The 24808-nt window shown below is 41.0% G+C and overlaps 2 protein-coding genes across 2 annotated transcripts; both read left to right on the plus strand.

Annotated features, from left to right (window-relative positions):
- Window positions 1-505: 505 nt before the first annotated feature.
- Window positions 506-16286, plus strand: shprh (SNF2 histone linker PHD RING helicase). Its single transcript, XM_061062307.1, has 30 exons — window positions 506-585; window positions 2186-2779; window positions 3078-3207; window positions 3362-3580; window positions 3876-3954; window positions 4148-4298; window positions 4548-4650; window positions 4739-4995; window positions 5099-5737; window positions 6836-7087; window positions 7287-7365; window positions 8130-8293; window positions 8463-8719; window positions 8975-9096; window positions 9349-9437; window positions 9674-9766; window positions 9939-10046; window positions 10886-11028; window positions 11110-11283; window positions 11407-11469; window positions 11553-11778; window positions 12309-12446; window positions 12952-13053; window positions 13145-13216; window positions 13351-13539; window positions 13847-13939; window positions 14034-14120; window positions 14336-14514; window positions 14804-14884; window positions 15723-16286. Exons 2-30 carry the CDS (start codon window positions 2195-2197, stop codon window positions 15817-15819), a joined length of 4971 nt encoding a protein of 1656 aa, XP_060918290.1. The 5' UTR covers window positions 506-585; window positions 2186-2194; the 3' UTR covers window positions 15820-16286.
- Window positions 16287-17238: 952 nt separating this feature from the next.
- Window positions 17239-24545, plus strand: si:dkeyp-110a12.4 (uromodulin). The gene is made up of 9 exons (XM_061062310.1): window positions 17239-17373; window positions 18614-18702; window positions 18830-18934; window positions 21271-21431; window positions 21514-21649; window positions 21999-22093; window positions 23655-23823; window positions 24044-24158; window positions 24305-24545. Exons 1-9 carry the CDS (start codon window positions 17286-17288, stop codon window positions 24478-24480), a joined length of 1134 nt encoding a protein of 377 aa, XP_060918293.1. The 5' UTR covers window positions 17239-17285; the 3' UTR covers window positions 24481-24545.
- The last annotated feature ends 263 nt before the right edge of the window (window positions 24546-24808 follow it).

Raw genomic sequence — 24808 nt, forward strand, 5'->3', positions numbered from 1 at the left:
TCCTGCTTCGTCGTGCTAGTCAGTGACAGATGTGAGGCTCTTGCATTTCGTCGCTGCAGAGCAAGAGAAGATCGACCTCTGCTGCCATCTTGTGGCCATACCAGGTACTGCGCAATGCGAAATACATTTTAAATAAAACTCTGTTACAAAATAACAATAAACACTGTTGTAAGTTAATTATTTAAAAAATAAATAAATAATAATAATAAAGCGGCTTAAATGACGAGAAAAAAGCCCACATAAGCCTTGTTTACATTGCAATAAAATATTAATTTAATTAAACGTAAGTTAGGTGTGTGCGAAAGGTAAACACATTTTGCTCAGATAAAAAAAACCTTACAGATAATATTTATATTTATAATATTTAATGTTGTGTATATATTATATATGTTGTTTTGTATTAAAAATAGTAATTGGCAAATTATTCAAAGGAGTTGAAACGTCCCCCTTCCCTTTTACGTCACTTCCTGCATTTAAAAATGGCGAACAGCAACATTGGAGTCGGTAAATGAAGTGTGTTTTGATGCCTTTCGGCCTCAGTATCTGAACCCGCTGGGATCTGATGCATCGCTAGAAACCAGACCGGTATGTGTTCACTGTGCTTGTTCTTCAATCCGTTTGTAATCAGTCTGACGATACAACACGCAGCCGCACAGCCTGGAAGTGTTTTCATTGTGTAACAGTGTTCATAGCTTTGCAGCCCTGCTCCCTGTTTCCATCCACTTCAACTTGAATCGAGGGGAGGAACTCATTTAGTAACAGATGCATGCTGTCTTACATTCAACGTGCTACATGCTGCACTTATAATCCAGACTGTGATCAAATTAATTTGAACAATAGCAGCTGTTCAGAACAAAGTACTGTTATTAGCCTGTTGACTTCCAGAAGTTCTCTGCCATAGTGTGTGACAGACTCTTACTACACACACACAGGAAGCGTCGTTAGCTCAAATAGTTGTAAAAAATAAATAAAATAAAAAGTCCTATGGGACATGTGCCATTCAAAATGACAACCTTAAGTTGGACATGTTGCAGCACAGAACAACAAACAACACTGACAAGTCTCTGTGGTCAACTTTATCTCTGATTGTTTTTGTAAAAATTCAAGATTGAAGATTTTTATTTGTCACATGCTCATACAGATGTGCAGTGAAATGTAAGGACTGTTCCGCAAGGCCATGCAATAAACACTCAAATTACTAATACACATATATACAGTAAAATAGAATATAATGTAAAAAACTAAATAAAAAATAATTATTTGAATGTACAAAATATAAAATATAGAGTAATGTAAACAGTGTAAAGTGTCCAGGGTGTCAAAGTGCAATGTGCAGATTGGAATGTGTGGTGTGTGTGCATCATGTAATCACAGTTCTGTTTTGTTTTTAACTGAGGAGAGTGGAGTTAACAGTCCGGACAGCCTGAGGAAAGAAGCTCTTCCTGAGTCTTTCTGTGTTCAGCTTGATGTGTCGAAGTAGCAGGATTTCTATGAACTCTATGAAGAGTGCAAAGACTAAATATCTTGTCCATTTTCATTATCATATATGTGCATATGAACTAAAATCCAACAATAAGGAGGCGATCAACAACTTTAGCTTTCTATTCATTAATTTATTTATAAAGCACCTTTAAACAAACAACCTAATTATTCTTCAGCTCTGCTTTATTTTAATGAGGGTAGCCACATTAGAATAGAATATAATAACTTTATTGATCCCAAACTGGGAAATTGTGGCATTACAGCAGCAGGTTATCCAACACACAATATGAGTAAAAAACACAATGTTAGCAATCTAAACACAATATAATATTAAATACAAAGTAAATAAGTACTAAAAAATAAGAAAGTGAATATATACAACAAGGATTTAACAAAGCATTACTAGCATTACACTCTGCCAGTCATGACATTTTATGAACTTCCAGTTTTATTTTTGCTCATTCTCTTGTTGTTACACCCTCTCTGGTGAATTTATTTGTTTCCGTCTCTTCTCTGTTGTTGTCTGTACCTCAGCAACATCGCAAATGAGGGTTCTCTCTCGATTTTCTGAGGATTTAAATCAAATAAATGATGAAATAGAAATCCATTTTAGACATATTTGTTCATAGTATACTATATATTTCTTGTGCACAGTAACTGATGCATTAGGATCTAAATGAACATCTCCTTGCCTTCTGTCTAGAGTTGAACCATGAGTAGCCGGAGGAAGCGTGCCCCTCCCGTGAGGGTGGACGAGGAAGACAAGAAAAGGTTGAACTGGAATATGCTGGACGACCGCAAGGGCGAGGTGATCCAGGAAAATGGCGAGACACCAAGCTGCTCTGCTGTTTCTGCTGAGCCGACTCCAGGCAGCTCCTTTCTCTTGACTGCAGAGGACGTCCCAGAAGCCGCCTGCAGCAGCTCCGTCCAGCACGCGGAGGAGCTCCCAGCCACGTCGTTAGACGGCACCCTCACCTCCACCTCCCTGTCTCTCGCTGTGGAGCCAGCTGTGAAGCTTGGTCACGTCTGGAAGGCACTCATCGGGGAGTTCAGCATCTGCCCGGCTTGGATCCCGGCTGACTGTGAGGAGAGGGCGTTCATCCTGCACAGGATGGGTGACCAGCTGTGCCTGAGTTACTGCAGTGGTGATGACAGCTCGGGACTGCAGTGGACACCTGACGAGGACACTTGCGCGGCGGAGTGCGGCCTTAATGTGATCCCGCTGGAGGACCTGGACTGGATGCAGAAGAGGAGGGTGGTGCAGCTCTGTCATCAGGAGAAGGAGGACTCTGTCAAGGTATGAAGGTGGTGTACAAGATATTGTCATCATGCCATTTTTTTTTTAAAAGGCCTACAATTGTTGAAATAAATTAGACTTTCTGCTAGTTAACTGCAGTGGTTATTACAATAAATTGACTGAACATCCCTCAATGCCTTCAGACCACCAAACATTACAACAAAGGTTATTTCACTGATTACTCCATCCTGTCTGATTTTGTCCCAAGCAGCGTAAATCACTGTCATAGTCCTGGGTTCATAATGTCACAGGGAAAATGCACTTCCTCCAACAGCTGTTGTGTGTCTGCATGTTGCAGGTCGGGATTTACTTACTGGAGACCGGACTCGGGAAGCCAGAGTTCCTCAGCGAGGGAAATGCCCGGGTGAAGAAAGCAAACCAGCTTATGCAGAAGTTAATGGAGTATTTCTACGACTTCATCATTCCTGGTAAGTGTTTAGTCCTCATTTTCAGTGTATTGTGTCATTCATGTTCGCAGATACCTTGGCCTAAATAAAGTTTAAAATAAAGTAGGTTAACCCCGATAAATGATTCTAATAGTAATCCACCACCATGGATTTCTCTGCTGTGTTTTCACCACAGAAGTGGTAGAGAACAACGAGGAAGAATGTGACACCGACCTGGAGAGACAAAACGTCGAGGAGCTCTACGATTACGTCAGGCACCTGCATCAGCGGGAGAGCCGGGAGGTGACCTACGACGTCCAGCACGAAGCTCTCATTCCTGTTCTCAGACGGTACCAGAGCCAGGCCGTCAACTGGATGCTGCAGAGAGAGAAATTCAGAAACTCTACACCTAAAGGTTTCAACTTCTTCGTCTGATTATAAACTGTACGCTGCTCAACCAATTTGCTGCAAAAATGCTGCACATTTGACTGAAGGGTGTACACGTGTTTCGAGATAGTCCGGCCAAAGGGATGGAGAAAAAAAAAAAAAAAACAAACAACTAACTTGCCTGTAACTACAAGTGATGCACATACAACAGAGCTGTGCTAATATTAAGGAACACAGTCTCAATGCCTGGGAGGAGAGCGGAAACAAAAGAATTGTGACTATAGCAACGCTTGAACTTAAATGTTTACTATTCCTTTTTGCAGAACAAACGATGCATTTCCTCTGGAGGGAGTTGATCACTCTGTGTGGAAAGAAGTTATTCTACAACCCTTTTACTGGGGGGTAAGGAAAACACATTTTCTATATTAAAAAGCTTGTTCCTCACTACCTCCAGCTATAAAGCCACAACTTACAGATATATATGACAGATATAAGTAGAGGTAAGAAGGACATTATGTTATATATACAGTATGTGTGTTATGTATGTATATTTATCTGAGCTTAACTGACTCTAAAATGTTGTATTTTGATGTAGTCTAATCCGAGAATTTCCCCTGGCGGGTGTGGAGTGGCCTGGTGGGATCTTGGCTGATGAAATGGGGCTGGGCAAGACGGTTGAAGTTTTGGCTCTCATCCTGTTTCACACCCGACAGGATGTCGAGCAGGAGGCCCTCACCCTGCCTGAGGTAGAGCATCAGTCTGCAGCTCCAGTTGAAATACAGAATATCACCTTTTTTCCTCCCTTCTCTCTCTCTCTCTCTCTCTCCCTCTCGCTCTCTTTCTCTCCACCTCACACCTGTTTATGTTGTAGTTATTTCTTTGCTGTAAAGGGAATATTTCTATCATTAGTCTACAGCCCTGTTGCTTTCAGATGCCTTGTATTGAAGGAAACGAGACACTAAAAAGTAAAATTGTGTTTTTTTTTCTTCTTGCAGGGAAAATCTGTAAATTATTTCGTCCCTCCTCCACCCCTCGAAAGAAACCAAGTTATCCGGCGCAAGTCCGACCCTCAGCCTAAAATCAAAATGTCCTACCCAAGTATGTCACTCGCGATCCTCTCGGGGCGTCTCAGCTTTTGTTTCCTCTTTCAGTTTGAATGACTTTCTTTTGCACTGTTTCCGTGCAGCTGTGCGCGTGATGCTCCTCACTGCCATCAAGGAGATGAGATCCGGCAAAGGGGCCTCGGTCAACGCCATCTTCACCTACATCCGAGCCACTTACGGTTATGACCTCTTGAAAAACCGCAACCACATGAAGAAGACCCTGACCAAGCTGATCGACGAAGGCCTGGTTGACCGGGTGAAGGGGCGAGGATTGGCAGGGTCGTTCAAGCTGGGAAAGAACTACAAGGAAACAAAGAAGACATTAGCAGCAATGAAGTCTGTAAGAATAAAGAACTTCAAATATTATTATTTTTTAAAGATATGAATACAAATGTTTGGGGTTCTTTTGGTTAACTTTTTTCCCCTATTTTCTATGTTTTTAGACTTCCAAAGTCATAGAGAGCACTCCCAGGAAGATGTTTCAGAGACGAGCAAAAGAAAAGGCAGAAGCAGCGCTGCAGAACTCTCTTACAGAGGACGAAACAGATCTGTTCTCCCTACCACCTGACTGTCTAGAATCAGAGGAAACAGAAACAAAGAAGGACTGCGATGAAAGTCTGAACGAGAAATCGGATCAGTCCGATGAGATGCTGGATACCACAGCCTCCCAGACATCTGTGGATGAAAGTGAGTCAGATAAGAAGACACCCAGAGTGGGAAGTCCTCCCGCAGAATCAAGAGAAGCTCCTCGGCTTGAGGAAACCTGTCCAACCCCGACGAGAGCGTCTGTTTTCCCGTTTAACACCCCGGACTATCGCTTTGAGTGTATTTGCGGGGAGCTGGGCATCATCGACTACAAGGCTCGCGTCCAGTGTTTGAACTGCCAGCTGTGGCAGCATGCGGAGTGTGTCAACTACAAAGAAGAAAGCCTGGAAACTACACCTTTCTACTGCCCTCACTGCTTGGTCGCCATGAAACCCGTCTCCACCGGTGCCACCCTCATCATATCCCCCAGCTCCATCTGCCATCAGTGGGTGGAGGAGATCAACCGGCACATCAGGTCCTCCTCTCTGCGAGTACTGGTGAGCAAGAAGATGGATGTAAAAGTCTTTGTTAGATTTTTAGAAATGGTGCGTGTGACCATGTCAACGATCCAAAATAGACGGTCATTAGTTTGAATAGTAAGGATGTTGTTCTCTCAGGGTTTCCATGCTGCTTGTTTTATTACAGAAATAGTAATCTCTCCTCTCCTTCTCCTTCTCCTTCTCCTCTCCTTCTCCTCTCCTTCTCCTTCTCCTTCTCCTTCTCCTTCTCCTTCTCCTTCTCCTCTCCTTCTCCTCTCCTCTCCTCTCCTCTCCTTCTCCTTCTCCTCTCCTTCTCCTCTCCTCTCCTCTCCTTCTCCTCTCCTCTCCTTCTCCTCTCCTCTCCTCTCCTTCTCCTTCTCCTTCTCCTTCTCCTCTCCTCTCCTCTCCTTCTCCTCTCCTCTCCTTCTCCTCTCCTCTCCTCTCCTTCTCCTTCTCCTCTCCTCTCCTTCTCCTTCTCCTTCTCCTCGCCTCCTCTCCTTCTCCTTCTCATCTCCTTCTCCTTCTCCTTCTCCTCTCCTTCTCCTTCTCCTTCTCCTCTCCTTCTCCTTCTCCTTCTCCTCTCCTTCTCCTTCTCCTTCTCCTCTCCTTCTCCTTCTCCTTCTCCTTCTCCTCTCCTCTCCTCTCCTTCTCCTTCTCCTTCTCCTCTCCTCTCCTCTCCTTCTCCTCTCCTCTCCTTCTCCTCTCCTTCTCCTTCTCCTTCTCCTTCTCCTCTCCTTCTCCTCTCCTTCTCCTTCTCCTTCTCCTTCTCCTCTCCTTCTCCTCTCCTCTCCTCTCCTTCTCCTCTCCTCTCCTTCTCCTCTCCTCTCCTTCTCCTCTCCTTCTCCTCTCCTTCTCCTTCTCCTTCTCTTCTCCTCTCCTTCTCCTTCTCCTTCTCCTCTCCTCTCCTCTCCTCTCCTCTCCTTCTCCTTCTCCTTCTCCTTCTCCTTCTCCTCTCCTCTCCTTCTCCTTCTCCTTCTCCCTCTCCTCTCCTTCTCCTCTCCGCCCTTCTCCATATTTTTTTTCTTTTAGGCATTCCCTTTTTTCTTCCAACAAAAAAAGCATAAATAGGATTTCCGTTCTCTGCCGATAGTTCTGATTCGTATTCTTGATTTTCAGGTGTATCAGGGTGTGAAGAAGCATGGATTCATCCAGCCACAAATGCTGGCTGAGCAGGATGTTGTCATCACCACCTACGACGTGCTGCGTTCAGAACTCAACTACGTCGACATTCCCCACAGTAACAGCAAGGACGGACGCCGCTTCCGCAACCAGAAGCGCTACATGGCCGTACCCAGCCCTCTGGTGGCTGTGGAGTGGTGGAGGATCTGTCTGGATGAGGCTCAGATGGTGGAATGTCCCACTGCCAAGGTGAGGGGGGAGGAAATCCTGAAAACAGAGCCTGCAGTTTGAATAGTTGGATTAAAACAGTGTGACTGCATTTGTATACTGTATTGACCCTGACCAGGATGCGTGTACCATTTTTATATATTCACAGTTTGAATTGAAAGTATTAATCTTTTACATCAGATGGTCTTTTTAAACTTTGTTTTGTCTTTTTCACCGTCAGGCTGCAGAGATGGCTCTACGTCTTGCGTCTGTTAATCGTTGGTGCGTCAGTGGTACTCCTGTCCAGAGAGGCTTAGAAGGTAATACAATAAAACAATACTTAGCAAGTAAAACACTGACGATAAGAGGATTTATTTTTGGGCCCTCAAAGGTATCAACATTCATCAAAACCTGCTTTTTTTTAACATTCGTTTTCATATTAGTTTCAGCAACTCGTTCAATCAAAAGACCTTTTCAGACTGCTTTTTTTCACAAAAGTGCCGTAACTAAGCTCAGCGGTCATCACGCCTTTGTACATTCATATTGATTCCACGATGGCCTAATATTGGTGTCCCAGTCTGTGGATTCACATTGTGTTTCGGCGTTGAAAAGGTATGGCACAGCGGGAGCTCCACATAAACACAGTCAGCCTCTGTTACGACCTCCAGGACGGTACAGATGGGCGATTGCTTCTTCCACCCATTACGCCTCTGCGACGTTCAGATTGAAGGCGAGATGTCACAGGGATGAAAATATCGAAGCTTGAAAGAGACGTCTGGATCGGGCTAAATTTACAATATTTTTACTTTTTCAGTTTTTTTTTTTACAGCTGTATCAATTGGTTTATAGATCATTCTATTAAAATATAACTAAAACAGTACATCATTCCCGCTTAAAAGTAAACTACTTTGAATTAAACACAAAAAAAGACACTAAAAATAAATTATGAATAAAACCCCAGTGATAAATAAGAAATGACTGAAAGAAAGAAAGGTAAAAGTAGTGGTCAACGAGGGGATTTGAATGTTTGTGATAAAAACTGCTTTATACAACAATAACCTCTTAACTTGTGTTTTCATTGCAGATCTTTATGGCCTTGTACTTTTCCTGGGAGTTGACCCGTACTGGGTAAAATACTGGTGGTACCAGTTGCTTTATCGCCCTTATCGTCGTGGAAACACAGAGCCGCTGTACCATGTAATTGCTCAGTTATTGTGGCGATCGGCTAAAAAGGACGTGATCGATCAGGTAGGAGAACAAAAGTTTCTGTATTACTTGGATGCTTCTTTTTTCTTTTTTTCCTGAATTATTTTGTGGACAAAAGAGCTAAAAGCAACACAAAGTAATGTTACACTTAAGTCCTTTAAGATCGTGTTGTTTGGCGTATTTGATGAGCTGTTCTCTTTTTTTTTTACAGATCCAGATTCCTGCTCAGACAGAGGAAGTGCACTGGCTACACTTCTCTCCCGTTGAGGGTCACTTCTACCACCGTCAGCACGAGGTCTGCTCCCAGGACGCTCTGGTCAAACTCAGGAAGATCTCTGACTGGCGCCTGAAGCTCGGCAGCCTCGACCGCCGCACCGTCAACACCATCCTGTACCCGCTGCTGAGGCTGCGTCAGGCCTGCTGCCATCCCCAAGCTGTGAGGGGAGAGTTCCTGCCTCTGCAGAAAAGGTAAGTGACACTCATTATTGTGTTTTCATGGCACTTGTAAGAGAGGAGAGCTCTTTATGAGAAGGCAGCTGCACAGGTTAATTAACAATCCTGCCAGACTAAAGAGAGGATCACAGCATTAGTAGCTGTAATGGACTGCAGCTACCTTTTGTTAATTATACAGTGTGCATTTGTGTTTATTTAAAGTTGACCCATTCTGTGTAATTAGCATTTTGTAAGTGGGTTTAAGTCTGTTGTGCCTCCCTCCCTCCACAGCACCATGACGATGGAGGAGCTCCTGAAGTCCCTGCAGAAGAAATGTCGAGTGGAGTGTGAAGAAGCTCACAGACAATTGGTGTGTGCACTCAATGGCCTGGCTGGAATCCACATCATCAGAGGTATAAATCCCCATCTCTACACTTGTACGCCCTCTGCTCCCAGTTTCCCATGGGAATCACTTCAAACAAGACACAAGCCACGATGTCCTCTTTGTGTCTCCGTCACTTTTCGGGACCAGGATGTTTTGTTGCAGCAGGTCCATGTGTATAGTGTGGCTGAATATGCTGTGGTGGTTTCTATAGCATGCTTCACGAACTCATCTTGTGACAGACGTGTTGAGTGTCACTGATGACCACTCTTGTCTTTTGTAGATGAGTTTGTAGAGGCAACAGAGATGTACAGAGAAGTGCTTCGTTCATCAGAGGAGCACAAAGGCAGACTGAAAACAGATTCTTTACAGGTATACGGCTCCATCTCATTCATGTCTATTCCATATGACTCTCATTTACATATGAGGGGTTTCTTTTCTTAAATATCACACAAGAGACGTGTTTTAGAATGATTGATGGAGTTAAAGTGGAAACAGATATCAGTAGAATTAAAGGTTTAAAAAATGATGTACCTTAAAAAATATTTTTTTACAAACCTCATTTGAGACTTTGTATATTCTTTTTTAACTTTATTTTGTTAAAACAGAGGCTTCATGCTACCCACAATTTGATGGAACTTCTGAGCGCAAAGCACCCTGGGATACCTCCAACACTCAGAGACGACCGACTCGGTGAGGAGGTAATTCATGAAAATATCTCTCACTCAGAAAACTTTTTAGAAATTAAATATTTTGCACTTGTTCATTTAGGTTGAGTAAACCTTTACATCAAATCATCTGTATTGAAAACACATCCGATTTTTCTGAATGTCCGCTGTAATTCGCTTCTTTAATTCCTCATGTCTCTGCCAGGCGGAGCAGCTGCGACAGCACTACATGACCAAATATGACTCAGAGGTAGCAGACGCCCTCCAGGCGCTCCAACCGGTGCTGCAGAACATTAAAGAGCTGAAACGCAAAGTGAGAACACTGGAGCACATTGTACTTCACATTGTAATAGAACATCTACCAAAGGAACATACAACATGATCTGTATTGTTAAGGAGTGCTTATTCAAAAACAATAGACCAAAATGTGTGAGTGCTATGCTGATGGTTACATTTGAATTATGAGGCATTATCCTGCATTTACATTTAAGACTCCCAAAGTGGGAAAAAAAAACCAAGCTACGTAAATCCCTTACAATAATTTAAGTTCTATCTTTCACACTTCTATCCACTTAAACAACATTTTAAATCATGTAACAATACTTGAAATCCCCCGGTGCAGATGGCCTAGCAGTTAGGCTGTTCCCTGTTGTACGGAGGCTTTGTTTGACCTGCAGCTCCTATCCCACGTCATTCCCCATTTACTCTCCCTGATATTCTACTCTAACCTCTGTCCTATCGAATAAAAGTTTAAAAAAATATATAATAATAAAAAGGCAAAAGTCACAAAATACATTTAAAAAAACTAAAGAAAAACAACACTTGTGATGAATTGTCAGGTCTTATTAATTACCTACCATACCTGCTACACTCCAAATACAAAAAGCCTACCATAAGATTTTTATCTGGATCACTTAATGAGTGTTTAATAGCTGCAATAACTTTTATGTAAAGTCTGAATGTAGAAATGTTAACACTGAAGTTGTCCCTAAAAAATGTAATTAAGACTGAGCCATTGCCTTTTTAACTTCATATAACACCCATAAAGATCAATTTATCATTTGTTAAATTTCCATTCATTGTTTACACATTAGATGTATTAAAAGATTCATTTTAAATGAATCCTCAACATGATTGACCTTCTTTCTCTAGGTCAAGCTGGGCTCCCCCTGGTGGTTGGATGTCATTCAGAAGGTGATCCGAAGCGCCAGTGATGACGATCTGGTGTCCCGCGTCAAGAATGAGCTGACGTCGAGCTACAAGCAACAAGCCCACAAACTCTCCATGGCAGACAAGTAAACTGTTTCCCTAATTGAACACGGAACAATAGTTGATCCTTTCACGAAGCCGATTCAAACACATTGACCGTCCTGCAGGTTCCGTGACGGCTGTGGTCTGCAGTTCCTGCTCACATCACAAATGCAAGACCTGATGAAGTCCCAGAAGACCGTGCAGGATGCTGTGAAGAGTCTGGAAGGCCCGGCTTCACAGAAAGTGATCGACGAGGCCACCATCTGTCACCTCAGGCCGATGAGATTCCCGCTCAATAAGTAGGACATCAGCATTTTTCCCTTTTTTGCAAAAAATATACAGCCTTCTTTTACCGTAAAGTTTTCATCATAGCATTTGAGTTTATTTGATTATCACTAACAATTCTCTTTTTCATATTTCAGTTGTGTTTTTTGCAAGGCTGATGAACTTTTCACTGATTATGAGTCCAAGCTGTTTTCTCACACGTAAGTACAGCAACATGTTAGACTATCTGAAATTTCATAATCGATGAGTTAATCGTTTATTTATGAGGTCACTTTCCTGACAGGGTTAAGGGTCAGACGGCCATCTTTGAGGAAATGATCGAAGATGAGGAGGGGCTGGTTGACGACCGTCTCCCCACCACCAGCCGAGGTCTGTGGGCAGCCAGCGAGACCGAGCGCACTCTCAAAGCCATCTTGTCCTTCGCCAAATTAAAACGCATGGACCCGGAGCTGGTGGAGGAGGGCAACACTTTCATGGAGCTGTTTGAGAACTGGAAGAAGGAATACAAGGTATGCATGCACTCTCACGCTCACACTCTTAAAATAGATGATGCTTCCAATGTCAGAGCAACAACCGATCCATTTCCTAATCTATTTCCACAACATCTCTGAAAGAGGTTTAGCAGTTTGTTCTGGGTTCAATTATTTAGAAACATGATTAAAATGTAGTGTGTCATCTGTGATTACAAACATTTGTTAAGTTGTATAATTTTATTTTTGGGACCCATTACAAATGATAGAACGGATTAAGGCGCACTGATTTATAGGAAACAACATCATTAGCTTTGATCCAAAGAGCACACAATACAAACAAAAAAAATTAGAAAACTTGATCCTGTTTTATTCATACTTCTATACAAATATGGATCCTATTGATTAAATGAGTTACAAACAACTTTAGACTGTTAGAGGATGAGTCGAATACCTACGGCAACGTCAATTAATGATAGTTTTTGGCTGTAAAAAGAAAAGCCCTTTTTAAACTCTGATATGAATGAGAGAATCAGACTGGATTGAGAGCTACCTCTGCCTCTGCTCAGGTGCTGCATGAGTACTGGATGGTGCTGAGGAACCATGTGTCGGCCATCGATGAGCTCGGCATGGCCACAGAGAGACTACGAGTGCGACTGCCAGACGAGCCGAAGCCCAAACTGCTGCACATCATCGAGCCACATGAGGTAAATGGAAGATCATTAAACTACTATTGTGGGGGCGCTGTGGGCTAGCGGTTAGGTTGCACCCCATGAACGGAGGCTATAGTCCTTCAAGCAGGTGGCTCAGGTTCAAGTCCGACATGTGGCTCCTTTCCCGCATGTCATTCCCCACTCTCTCTCTACTGATTTTCTACTCTATCCACTGTCCTGTCGAAATAAAGCCAAATAATAACTCTAAATTTGTTTTGTATGTTGGACTTTGATTTTTAAAGGAGACTAGGTAAGCCCAGTATCACAAAAAAAACCTCAAGGGGGTTTAAAATCTAAACCCCGCCTTGAGGTTAAATCACAAAGAACCGTCATTTATGTCATGAATAAGCTGACTCAAACCTTTATGTGCTTTAAAATGTTTCAGGTCGTGCAGGTTTTGCTCCTAATTATCTCAAATAGTTTCCAAGGCTGTAACATTCTGCTTCAACTATTTTAATTGCATTCCTGACCTCTGACCCTGGCTTGTTTTGCTTTGCAGGTGGAGCAGAACAGAGTGAAGCTCCTGAACGACCATGCGGTGGCCAAGTCTCAACTCCAAAAGAAGCTGGGCCAGTATCTGTACCTCACAAATCTGGAGAAGGTAATCTTCATTTGATAGGAACGACAAAGCACTTTTTTTCTTTGTATTAAAATGCTGGGTTTGATATCACTCCAAACTTCCTTTATTCCAGTCTCAGGACAAATCCACTGGAGGTCTGAACCCAGAACCATGTCCCATCTGTGCCCGGCCACTTGGACAGGAGGTGAGCATGGTTCAGTGGCCTTGTTGACATTTTAAATTGGTCTCAGGGAGTCTTTTTTATTTACAGGCCAACGGAAAATATACGAAATTAAAAATGTAAGAAATGTCACATCTCACTCTCTGTTTTTTTCGCAGTGGGCAGTGTTGACCTGCGGCCACTGCTTCTGTAACGAGTGCATCGCTATCATTGTGGAGCAGTACAGTGTCGGGTCGAGACGGCGGGCCATCAAGTGTGCCATCTGTAGGCAGACCACCTCACATGCAGAGATCTCTTACGTGTTCACCACACAGTCGTCCAGTCAGGACCAGGAAATACCGGTCAAGGTCAGTCACACCATCCTCATATGATAAGGGTCCACATCTGTAATAATGAATTCATGTTAGAAATGATTGAATTTTATAATATTTTAATGATTCAGTTGCTTTACATTGTGCTTCAAAGTTGATATTCTATCTGACATCTGAATGGTTTGAATATTATGATGACAATTTATGTAATTTATGACCTTAAAAGGACGTATAAGAGCATCATGGTTTGCTTCATGCCCCGTGAAGTTAACACAACATTATTCCAGTGCTTCTCTATTAATTCACACTAAGGCCTATGTTTCCTCTTCCCATGTTTCGTCAGGGAAGTCATTCTACCAAAGTGGAAGCAGTGGTGAGAACTCTGAAGAAGATTCAAGTGACTGACCCCGGGGCAAAGTGTCTTGTCTTCTCCACGGTAACTGTAAACTCCGCCTGCTCTGTGAGGTTTACTTTGCTGACGTGGGAGTTTGGTTCTGACCCGCTTTGCTTCGTTTTCGTCTCCTCCACAGTGGCTGAGTGTCCTCGACATCATCGCTAAGGCTTTGTTCGACAACAACATGGAGTTCTCTCAAATCAACGGGATTCACAAATTCCAGGTTTGACATTTCACTTAAAACTTCTTGCCAATGTCGTCATCATGTAATGACACAGTTGCTGTTTATGTATCTTGCAGCAACACATTTGCACTTTGCATTTGAACCTGTTAAGGAATAGTCCCTCCTGCAAAGACATTTGATCACACTAACTTTCTGCGTTTACTCGGGTGATATCTTTAATAATGCATGATAATGCATTGATGCAAATGTTGCAGGAGAATCTGAGCTCCTTTAAATACGAAGAGAAGATCAACATCCTCCTCCTCCCCCTCCACACCGGCTCCAACGGTCTGAACATCATCGAAGCCACTCACGTGCTGTTAGTCGAGCCGATCCTCAACCCTGCTCACGAGCTCCAGGCCATAGGCAGAGTGCACCGGATCGGCCAAACGAAGTAAGTTGAAGAGAGTCAAACCTGTCAGTGGGTAACAGTATCTAAACCCACAGTTCAGACGGATGATACTAATGGGATCATGTTGTAACCTACATGCAGTAAAAGTTATAAATATTACCATTTAAATATGTTGCTAGCTACAGCTACAGTGTCTTTTTTATAACTGCTGTCATGTGTATGTTAAAGTTTCATCTTTACAATATTTACACTAACATTGGATCCATTTGATAGTGTTATATCTCAAGTACTTTTTACATCGTTTAGAATTTCTGTTCTCTCTTTCCACCAGGCCAACATTTGTCCACAGATTCCTCATTAAATCCACAATTGAAGAGAGAATGCAGGCAATGTTAAAGACAGCAGAGAAAAGGTAAGACAACACCGAGTGGAGTGAATTGCACATTTTGCACTTCAAAGCTACCATGTGGGGTTTTAGAAAAATGCTGTCCTGAATGACACCAGCGGCCGTTTAAGTGACCGGCAGTCACCATCTTGTTCCTCCTGTTAGTAGAGAACGCCTCAAGGGCATCTTCAAAACCACTGAAGTGACAAACAGAGCTAAATGTAATCAGGCAACATCACACTTGTCATCACGGTTACTATCATCTGTTGTTTGCTTGAATCAGCACATTTTGATAATACAAAAGATCATATTTGGATCATGTTTACTGGTAAAGCTAGGCTACTTTCATATCTACGTACCGTAAATAGCATATGGATGGTATCAATGTTAGCTAGCACTCAAGCTAGGATTAGCCAGGTAGCTGTAATTTATAAGCTATCAAATTTTAACAGCAACATAAGCTCCTGGAGTATCGATGAAAGCTAATATTTTCCTCTACAGACATATTTTTTTGAGTAAGAAGCCAATGGTTGTTTACAAAAAATATATATTTATTGCAGTAAATGGCGTGTAGTGCCGCCCTCCTGCCGAGTTCACCCTTGTCAAAGAGATCTCGATCTCAATGGGTTAACTACCTGGTTAAATAAAGGTTAAAAAGTATTTTGTAATCTTTATTTCGAATGCTCAAATTGAGAAAATTATTGAGTTGAGATTTGTTGTGCAGCCCTACCTACCCCAGCATCATCATCAGATGGAGCAAGGAGGGAAGTCTCAATAATAAGCGATGATCACAAATAAATGTTCTCTCTTTGAACCCAAAGCTCCACCCACTGAAAGAACTGATACTCTTTTTTTTTTATTCTAGTCACACCAGCACAGCCATGAAGCACTCTGAGGCCGCCGTGCTGACGGTAGCCGACCTGGCTGATCTGTTTACTGAGGACACAGAACATCTGGAGTGAATCTGAACACCTGGATACACATCTGGATTCCTGCTGCAGATACACAGGCGGAGACAGCTCACTCTCACTCTCTGATTTTGCACTTTGAACTTTTTATAAACATTCTGAAAGTAATCTTTCCAAAAAGACATTTTAGCAGTTTGACGGACTACATCATGTATTTTAATTGTAATTAATTTTAAATGCTTGATCTCTTTGATGTTTTCGTGTATTTACCTCACTTGTAATAATTGTAGCTGATTCGATAACTACTCCTGCTCTTCACATACACCTTTTGATCAAATTTGACAACTGTCATTATTGTTACCTGTCTTAATACAATAATATGTGTATTCATTACTCTACAACTTCAATGTAAGTCAATGTGGATGAATATGGAGGAAATACAGACGCTGACATTACATCAGTAGTCGAGGTGCTCTCACAATTTTCAGGAAATAAAAGTCTGCCAATTGCAGGGCGTCGAAGCTGTTATGACCAGCTCTTTTTGTCTGGTGCTTTTATTGTGGTTTATTTCTAAGTAGTAAACATGGAGGCAGGAAGGAAGCCATAGAGCGTTTTACAGGAGGAGAAGTTTGAGATTTTCTTCTGCCAGACAATCTTCCTTAAGCTATTTGTCTGTCAAAAACAATGCCGGACAATTTAGCTCAACACTTGTGCCTGTCTTATTTGCAAGACAAAAAGCACCAGATTCAGTGTCTTGGAAACTGGTCTTGTAACTTAAACTCATAAAGGTCAAAATTGTGAAGAAGTGTTCTGCCTCGTGGAGCAGATCACCTGATCTTCTTAACTTTACCACTTACAAATCACCTGTCCCTGTTGCATTGATATGTGGCATATAACATATTTCTTGCGTCAAAGCGTTTTAAAGTGTGAACAAAATGATGACTCCTTTCTTGTGTTTGGATGTTTCAGTATTTTATGGTCTGTTCCACCACACACATACACTCACAAGTCTTTGGCACGGTGACTGAATTGCCCTTGACTCGTAATGACGTTCCTTTTTTGCCTGACTGACTGGGATTCCCGCACCAGTAAAGATTTTAAAATGTCCTGACAAAGGACGTAGACAACAAAGAGCACCAGCCCTGCGCTGTTGTTCCTCTCTACGTAGTTACCGGCCTTCTTGTTGCTCCCCTTGGTAAGAAACAGTTGTAAGATGTTTACAAAAAGGACATGGCCGCAGTAGGCGGTAACATACGTGTTACCTTGGACTCCCCTTAGTTCCCCCTATTCATGTGCGGAATCTCATTGTTGGTGGGGACATCATTCAAGCTGGTGTTTTAAGGCCAGAGGGAGGCTCCCAGTTCATTAGAGCTGTGTTTCGAGGGTCGGCGTAAGAGAGGGGTGCTACGTCTTGTGGTGACAGCAGTGAGCCGTGGTGTAGAGAACCCAGAAGATTCACAGAGTTTTGGGGAAAAGGGCCAAAAGACAGCGGAGAGAAACCAGAGGGAAAGTCCTTGAAGATGTCACCTGCCAGTTTGGTTTTTGCCTGGTTACTGTTCACCACGAGGATGGTCACCTCCACAGTGTATCTGGAGCCTGAGGAGGAGGGTGAGCACGCATCACACATCACACAACTGGGAATGAAGTGCTGAAGGTCAAACAAGCTCAAGAAGACATTAGAAACTATTTTTTTCATATTGATTGTTATTCATTTGACAGGTTTCACTGACTCATAGGGCTTGGAAATGTGAAAGCGGATAGGTTAGTTCAAGTTAAAAAAAAAAAAAAACAATTTGGTGATAAGCTTCATGCAGTGTTAAAAAAAAAAGAGTTAAGACTTACTTGACTCAGATATAGATTGAAATAAAACACAAAGGGAAATCCACAAATTCAAAGTCGCACTATATTTAAAGGTCAGATATATCAAGTGTAAAAGAACTAGTTGAATAACAAAGTTGCCCCTGAAAGACTTGTGTAATTTAAATCACATTATTTAATCATAATTAATATTATAATAATATAGTTGTGTAAGGAGTAATTAAGCAGGTTAATTTAAAGATAATATTTAGTTTTTTATATAATGGTAGTTTAAAGATTTTAAAAAATCAAATATTTACAATGAATTGTATTTGTATCTGAAATCTTCTTTCTTTAACTGTTGGACAAATGTAGTACAGAGTAAAGTCCAATATTTTCCTTTAAGTGCAGTAGTGGTATAAAAATTTAATTATTAATATAATTATTTTGTTAAAGGTGCACTTGGGGTTAGGGGTTAGAAATGTGTAAGTTGGAGCAATGTACAGATTATGTGGTATATGTTAATAACTCTATACACAAACTGCCCTTAGAGTAAAATTTGGTCTCTGTAACACTGAAGATAAAATGTTACGCGAGAAGTTATTGTGGTGGGCCCGCAACAGTGAAACTGTAACGCTCCTGGTAGCTTTTTAGCTGAAAACAGTGTTCCATGAACAATTTCTATCTTTGAGTAAAGTTTGTGTATTCAGTTCAGAAAATATAACATAGAATTGTTTAATTTCTCCAACTTTTAAATTTCACTACCAAATCTCCACAGTGCACCTTTAATGTTTAAGAATTAAAAAACGTATTAACTGTTGGCATATGTGTTCATGGCTGTGCTTTATATTTAAACATAATGAACTGTCTTCAACATTTCATTCAGTCTTTATGCAAAAATTTAAAGAAAATCTATAATTGAAGTCTATGAAAAAGAAAGCTGAGTACCAGAAGTTACCAAAAACACACCCTTCAACCTCTCTTCATATAAACTTACAGAAACATTTTCTCTGTGTAACATTTGATCTTGTCTTTCTCTTCTTTCTGCTAGAGCTCAATGAAACTGTCATTTGTACTAATGACCATATGGAAGTTGTCATTCCCAGTGCTTTTTTCCTCAACAAAGAGCCTCCAGTTTATGTAAGTGAGCAACAACAACACAACCCATGATGAGTACTTGCCCTTTAAAATTGACACTTCTCTGCATTGGTTTTCCAAATCAACGAGTGTGTGATTTTCCCCTCTTTTTTTTTTTTTTAATGTTTAGGTTTGGGATTTGCATTTAAATGATCCAGAGTGCCGTGGTGCTGAGGTCGGAGACGACTATGTTTTCAGCATAAAGACAAATCTCTCCGACTGTGGAACAATAGTGGTAAAAAACTAAACTATTTTATTTGATTAACTTTTGAGTCAAAGAGTCCAACTAATCAAATGTTGCACGTGAACTGAGACATTTAGAGCAACTCTTTACAAAGGAAGAAAACAAACTACACTTGATGTGTCCCCCGTAAACATAAGATCCCCGTCATAATAAATTACTTATTTTACGATGTCTGCGGTTGTTGTGGGAACTGGCCCCCAATCAGGACCCCTCAGCTGAAAAAGAAGCTTCTTGAGTCAGTGAACTGCATTTAACATAACAGTAAAAATAACTTTTAAAAACGCCCTTTGGACACTTTTTTTGCTGTGATGTAAATGTTGATTGTGAGGCTCTGTGTGCAGATGGACGCCATTGAATTAGCTCATAGCATGTATAATAAGATGGACAGAGAATGGCGCAAACTCTGAGGCCAGGCATAAAGGAGTGAAGAGTAAAGAAAGGAGAGGGGGGTTGCGTGTACGTCAAGAAAGAAGGCGGGCGTTGTTCCTTTTCCCTTTAACAACGCAGGACCTTATTCAAAGCAGCCAAAGGACACTGAATAGCATTGTAGTTGTGAATTATCAGGATTTACATGGAAATGATAATTATTTGTCGAGGTTCACTGAATAGGAAGGCCAGAAATCATTTGCCAATTAGTCCCCTGATTATTGAAATCCAGCCACTCTCATGGGTTCAAACTTTGGCAAGGTTTAAACCCTTACTTCAGCAACACGAGTGTCATTTAATTGTTTCTTGGAATCGTGAATGTTTTTCTTGTAAAGAACATTAAAAGGTTAACACAGCTTTGAGCAGAGAGGAAATCGCCCGGTGCTCCACCTCAGCAGTTTTACAAGATTTTGCACAGCAGCTGAGGGAAGTAAGTCTTCCCTGGATAAGGCGGCTGTTGCTACAGGAAAAGAATGCAATAGCTTTCAATCTTTGCTTTCACCTTGAACTTAAACCTGCAGTCGGAGAAGAAGTGACTGAATAGTTGGGTTGAAAGGTCAACGTTTCTCATTGAAACATGACAGCGCCCTCCTCCGTCACATTTCAGTATTTAGTCTACTAAATTTGTGAGGGGGTGTCGGGAGTGTTTACCAAGGGGTAGTAAAAGATGTCTCAAGTGTTGTAGTTGAAAGTAAATCATCCTGCTCGGTGACCACAGAGGCCTGCCTCCATCTGCACTCAACAGGAGCCCAGATAAACCCTGAATGCAACCTTTTCACTCATCCCCATTTTATGGTTTCACCTACGTAAGCTACCAGACGGCTAAATATGGAACAGTATCACCCACAAAGGATGATAACAGTAAAAGTTAGAGCGGAAGTGGAAACCTGCAGTAATGTCCATCTTACAAATTCATTTTTGCCCTTAATCCAAATCCCCACCTTTATTCAATATGTCTAGGAAACACTTAAAAACACAGTGGTCTGCAGACTTACTGCTATTTATGTATCTTGGACTTTTGCCAAACAGAAGAAGTAAATTATTTTTTTCTATTTTTTAAAGAATCAACTCACCATTTCACTAACCTTTAGAGTAAGGATGTCAAACTTTAGATTGTTGCATGTTTGTGAATGTGAGAATGTGCGACTCTTCTTTGTTTTAAACAGAACATGTTTCGGGGGTTTATACTGTTGATTGGACAAAAGGAGACATAATGAGGAAGGCTGTCTTGGGCTTTGGTGAACTGTGGTTTCTGATGTTTTGTGGATTAAAAAGCAGGGGAGTTAATTGATTATAAAAATACCTGAAAGTAGTGGATATGCTGCTTTATGCTAATGCGAATCAAATCTGGTTTGAAGACCTTATTCCAAGCAGAATAAGTGAGAGGTTGGGGATTTTGTGATTTAACAACATTTTCAGATCGATCCCGGCGTGCGCTGGATTACTCTGATCTCAAAAACATTTTCAGATACTTCAGAGATCCACAGAAAGAAGAAGCAGAATAATATTTGCTACAATTCTGGATTACGGATATACTTAATTCTTTGCTTGTGAGCTGCTTACTCGTATTAGTTCACTTCACAATAAGCAATGTAATAGGAACAACAACTGTTGGAGAGAATTGCTGTGTATTATTTATATACAGATTTTAAGTATAGCCAAAAGGGAGATAAGTGTAGTTGAGAGTGACTGGGTCATGAGGAATGTTGAGCTGCCTGAGGTTTTACCGACCTAATTAAATGTAACCTGTAAGGAGAGACGCATTGGCCCACATCCTGGCTTGATTTCTGCAGTATAGCTCTCCCACTGATGCGCTGCACTTTATACTTAATTCATTTAAATGTGCCTTACTTGAACCTTTCCATTTACTTTTATGTTTGTTCATCTTGTTCTCAACTTAGGCCTCAGATGACTCTCACATCATGTTCATAAACACGATACACAACAACGATTCTGAAGTTATAACGAGAAACTATATCAACATCACATTTGTGTGTCGCTACCCCGTTAACTACCTCGTCCAACAACCCAACAGTGAAAACATGATAAGAGTTGATGTCAGGTAAGTATTCATTTTTGTTCTAAGTATAGGTTGCCCTGCAAATGTATTAGTATTTAACATGCGGCTCTTAAACTCTCTATAGAACTATCACTTTGAACACAGAGGATGGCAACTTTTCTGTGTCAATGTTGCTGTACAAAGATGAAGCCTTTGAGGACAAATGGACCACTGTGCCCTCGCTGACACTGGATGATGACATCTTTGTAAAAGTTTTCATGGTAAATCGCCTCCAAAGGCAAAGTCCATTTGCCCCTCATGTTTTTTTTTAAACAGCTTATAAAAGACTTAACCTTAACACCTTCAGAAGAATTCTAGCAATTGACAGCTATTTTTGGAATAGGTTTGCATGTTGTTACATGATATTAAGCAAGATGTTGTGCTGGAAATGTAACACTCCTCCAATGGTCAGACGGTAATTTGAGTGCAGCTCCTCGTCTACTCCGTGTTGTTATAACCTCTTGGTACAGCTGTTGTTTACTAACTATGATTCATCATTTAGTGATCCAATATGGATTAACCTTGTGTGAAAAAAATACCAGACTGTCACTCAACCCATCTGTCTCACAGATACCGGCTCACCTGATGCTGCGCATGGAGAGATGCTGGGCTACTCCAACCAGTGATCCATACAGCAATATTCAGTACACCTTCATCAGAGACAGGTCTTTAAAAACAGAATGATGACTTGATTAAAAATAATGTGTCATTATGCAAAATCAGCTTAAACACCTAAGCACTACACAATTATGTTAGAGCGCATTCACGTGGCTAACAAGCAAGCACATGGTTTAATGGTTGAATGAATTAGCTTAAAGTATTGGAACAGTTGAGAAAGCTAGCTAATGTTGGAAAGGAAGTCAATTTATGTTGTCTAAAAAGTTAGCTTAAGTTAAAAAAAAGGTTATCGGAAGTAATGGATGCATTGTTTAAACTTGAAAAAAAAAAACGAATTTAAATAATAAGCAAATGGTTAAAAGTTAGCTGAAGTAAAACATGTAGAATATCATGGCTCAGCATAGATACAGGGTTGAAAAAGTAACCTAAAGCAGTGGTCAAATAGTTGAAATAGTTGACTAAATGAATGGAAAAGGGTTGAAATAGTTGAAATATTTAGCTAACGGTGGAATAGTAAGCTAAAGTAGCTTAATGGATAAATAGTTAAAATAGTTAGCTAATGGTGGAATAGTAAGCTAAAGTAGCCTAATGGATAAATAGTTAAAATAGTTAGCAAAAGTAGTTGATAACCAGTTTGTTAGCAAAAGTAATGTTTTAAAAGTAAGCCAAAGGAAGATGTAATTAGTGGATAAACTATTTCTAATTGTTAGCTAGCAATAAAATAGTAAGATGAATAAGCGGTTGGATCCGGACTCCCTGACCAAACAACCTTAAACATTACTATTTCAACAGAATAAAAGAATGACTGTAACATTATACTCTTCTAGTGACTTAATATAAAATAATAATGTAGCTACTCCTTCTTTAATGCTCATATGATGGCAATTAATTAAGGTACCATTTCTGGAGGTAAAGGAAGGGTTACCATAACACTTCTGACAGAACTGTGAAGGTATTGAGCTGAAAATGTTTGACACAACTGGTTTACACAAAGTACTTTTATTATGCAATATCAGTTTAACTAAAAATATAACAATTGAACTTTTAATTGGGCCTTTAACTATTCCCTGTTTGCCATCTAGCAGATGAAAAAGTTGCAATAAATAGGTCAAGATTTTATAGTGTGTTGAAACTTTGTTATAGAAAGCTGGCCCCATTATTTCCCCACACTTGGTGCTAACAGGTCCAAGTCCTCTTACAGGAGTGCTGTTGAAATCTGAAATAAGAGAATTTGTTGCAGAGAGCTGGCAAGACAACAACTCGCAGAGCCTGGCCATGTGACTCCTGTCTGAGGGGCCATGCACGTTCGTCAGTCCAACAGCTGTGCATGTCCTTGACAACCAGGCAGTATTTGGTACTGTTAGCAACAGCAGAGCAATGAAATGTGCAATGATTTCCCAGTGCCAGGAGGAATAGAAAACAGTCAAACCAATGTGTTTCTAGCTGGGTTGTTCACTTAAGAGAGTGTTTACATTATTTATTAGCTTTGCAGTTCATCACACGTGCTGAAATGTTTACATGTCTCAATTTTTAAAGTAAAGTATTTCCTTTTAGATCAATATCTCACTGCCATCAGGCCTCACAGACTTCTTTGTCTCTCTCCTGTAGCTGCCCGGTGTTGTCAAACGAACAGACCCTGAGTGTGCTGAAGAATGGCCAGGGTCCAGATGCCATGTTCAGGATACAAATGTTCAAGTTTGTCGGCAGCTCTTACACCAACGTCTTCCTCCATTGCAACGTACAGATCTGCCACAACACTGTGGGGCTGTGCCAGCCCGTGAGTGAGCTGAGTCAACACCCATTCCTCAAACTTGTAGTCAGAGGCCAGTTCAGACAAGAAGCCTAGTTTATGTGCAGCTTACGTCCTTAATATAGACCCACTCAGCCTATAACTGTTTTCAGTTACATACACTTGTTCTGATTTTAAATGGGGAGTGTTTAACATGAATATTTATAGCATCTTTCTTTTCTGTAACATCCCTTTATTTGCCACACAGAACTGTACCAGTGAAGATGGATTAATGAGGACCCGGAGGGACATACCTCTCTCTCATACTGTGTCTTACGGACCAATCAGACGACTATCAAGTGATAGTGAAAAGCCCAATCTGGGTATGTTTTCACCTTTGCTCAAATTTCTGTAACTCACATTGATCTTAGAGCTTCAGCTTCTAAATCGTCAAAGTTTGAAGACACTAGATCAGCTCAGAAGTATTCATATGCAAAGTGGGTATTCGCCTGTGTCCTTTCCACTGTAGCTGCAGGCGGAGTACCACCTGTGGAGACTTTTGTCCTCGGAGGGCTGCTGGTCGTCTTGCTGCTGATCACTGGAGTGTTTGGGAGATTGTGGCTTCGCTCCAGACGGTTTTACCCGGCGCGGGAAGCACAGCTCACCCTGTCCAACATTCACCACATCTCAGAGGTGGCCTCATGAGTGTGAGACAGGGATAAGGGACCTTTTTGCGCAAAGAAATGGACAAAAAAAAAACCTGATAAAAATGTACAAATACAGACACACGTGTACAGGTGTGAATTATTTTTAATATCAAAAGTCTTGCATATTTTTCTCTTCCTTTTATTTTCAGAAGTCAGTAATAAAGGTTTCCTTTAAGTGTTGTTCTAGATTTCTTTTCTTTTTTTTAATTGTTGGTGAATGCTTTTTCTTGAGTACATTACTGGATTGTGTTACCATTTTGAGGTTCTTGGCTTTATTGTAATTTCCATTTTATGCTGCTCTATACTTTCACTTTACTACTTCAGAG

The sequence above is a fragment of the Labrus mixtus genome, chromosome 18 (genome assembly GCF_963584025.1).
Source record: "Labrus mixtus chromosome 18, fLabMix1.1, whole genome shotgun sequence".
NCBI classification, from domain to species: Eukaryota; Metazoa; Chordata; class Actinopteri; order Labriformes; family Labridae; genus Labrus; species Labrus mixtus.

What these genes read in the sequence shown, in the direction of transcription:
- si:dkeyp-110a12.4 (XM_061062310.1), top strand. Translation starts at nt 17,286, where the DNA reads ATGTCACCTGCCAGTTTGGTTTTTGCCTGGTTACTGTTCACCACGAGG. An exon ending in CCGACTGTGGAACAATAGTG is followed by an intron (nt 18,935 to 21,270) that starts GTAAAAAACTAA and finishes TTCTCAACTTAG; the next exon opens with GCCTCAGATGACTCTCACAT. An exon ending in TAGTGAAAAGCCCAATCTGG is followed by an intron (nt 24,159 to 24,304) that starts GTATGTTTTCAC and finishes TTTCCACTGTAG; the next exon opens with CTGCAGGCGGAGTACCACCT.
- shprh (XM_061062307.1), top strand. Translation starts at nt 2,195, where the DNA reads ATGAGTAGCCGGAGGAAGCGTGCCCCTCCCGTGAGGGTGGACGAGGAA. An exon ending in TGTCCAGAGAGGCTTAGAAG is followed by an intron (nt 7,366 to 8,129) that starts GTAATACAATAA and finishes TTTTCATTGCAG; the next exon opens with ATCTTTATGGCCTTGTACTT. An exon ending in TTCCTGCCTCTGCAGAAAAG is followed by an intron (nt 8,720 to 8,974) that starts GTAAGTGACACT and finishes CTCCCTCCACAG; the next exon opens with CACCATGACGATGGAGGAGC.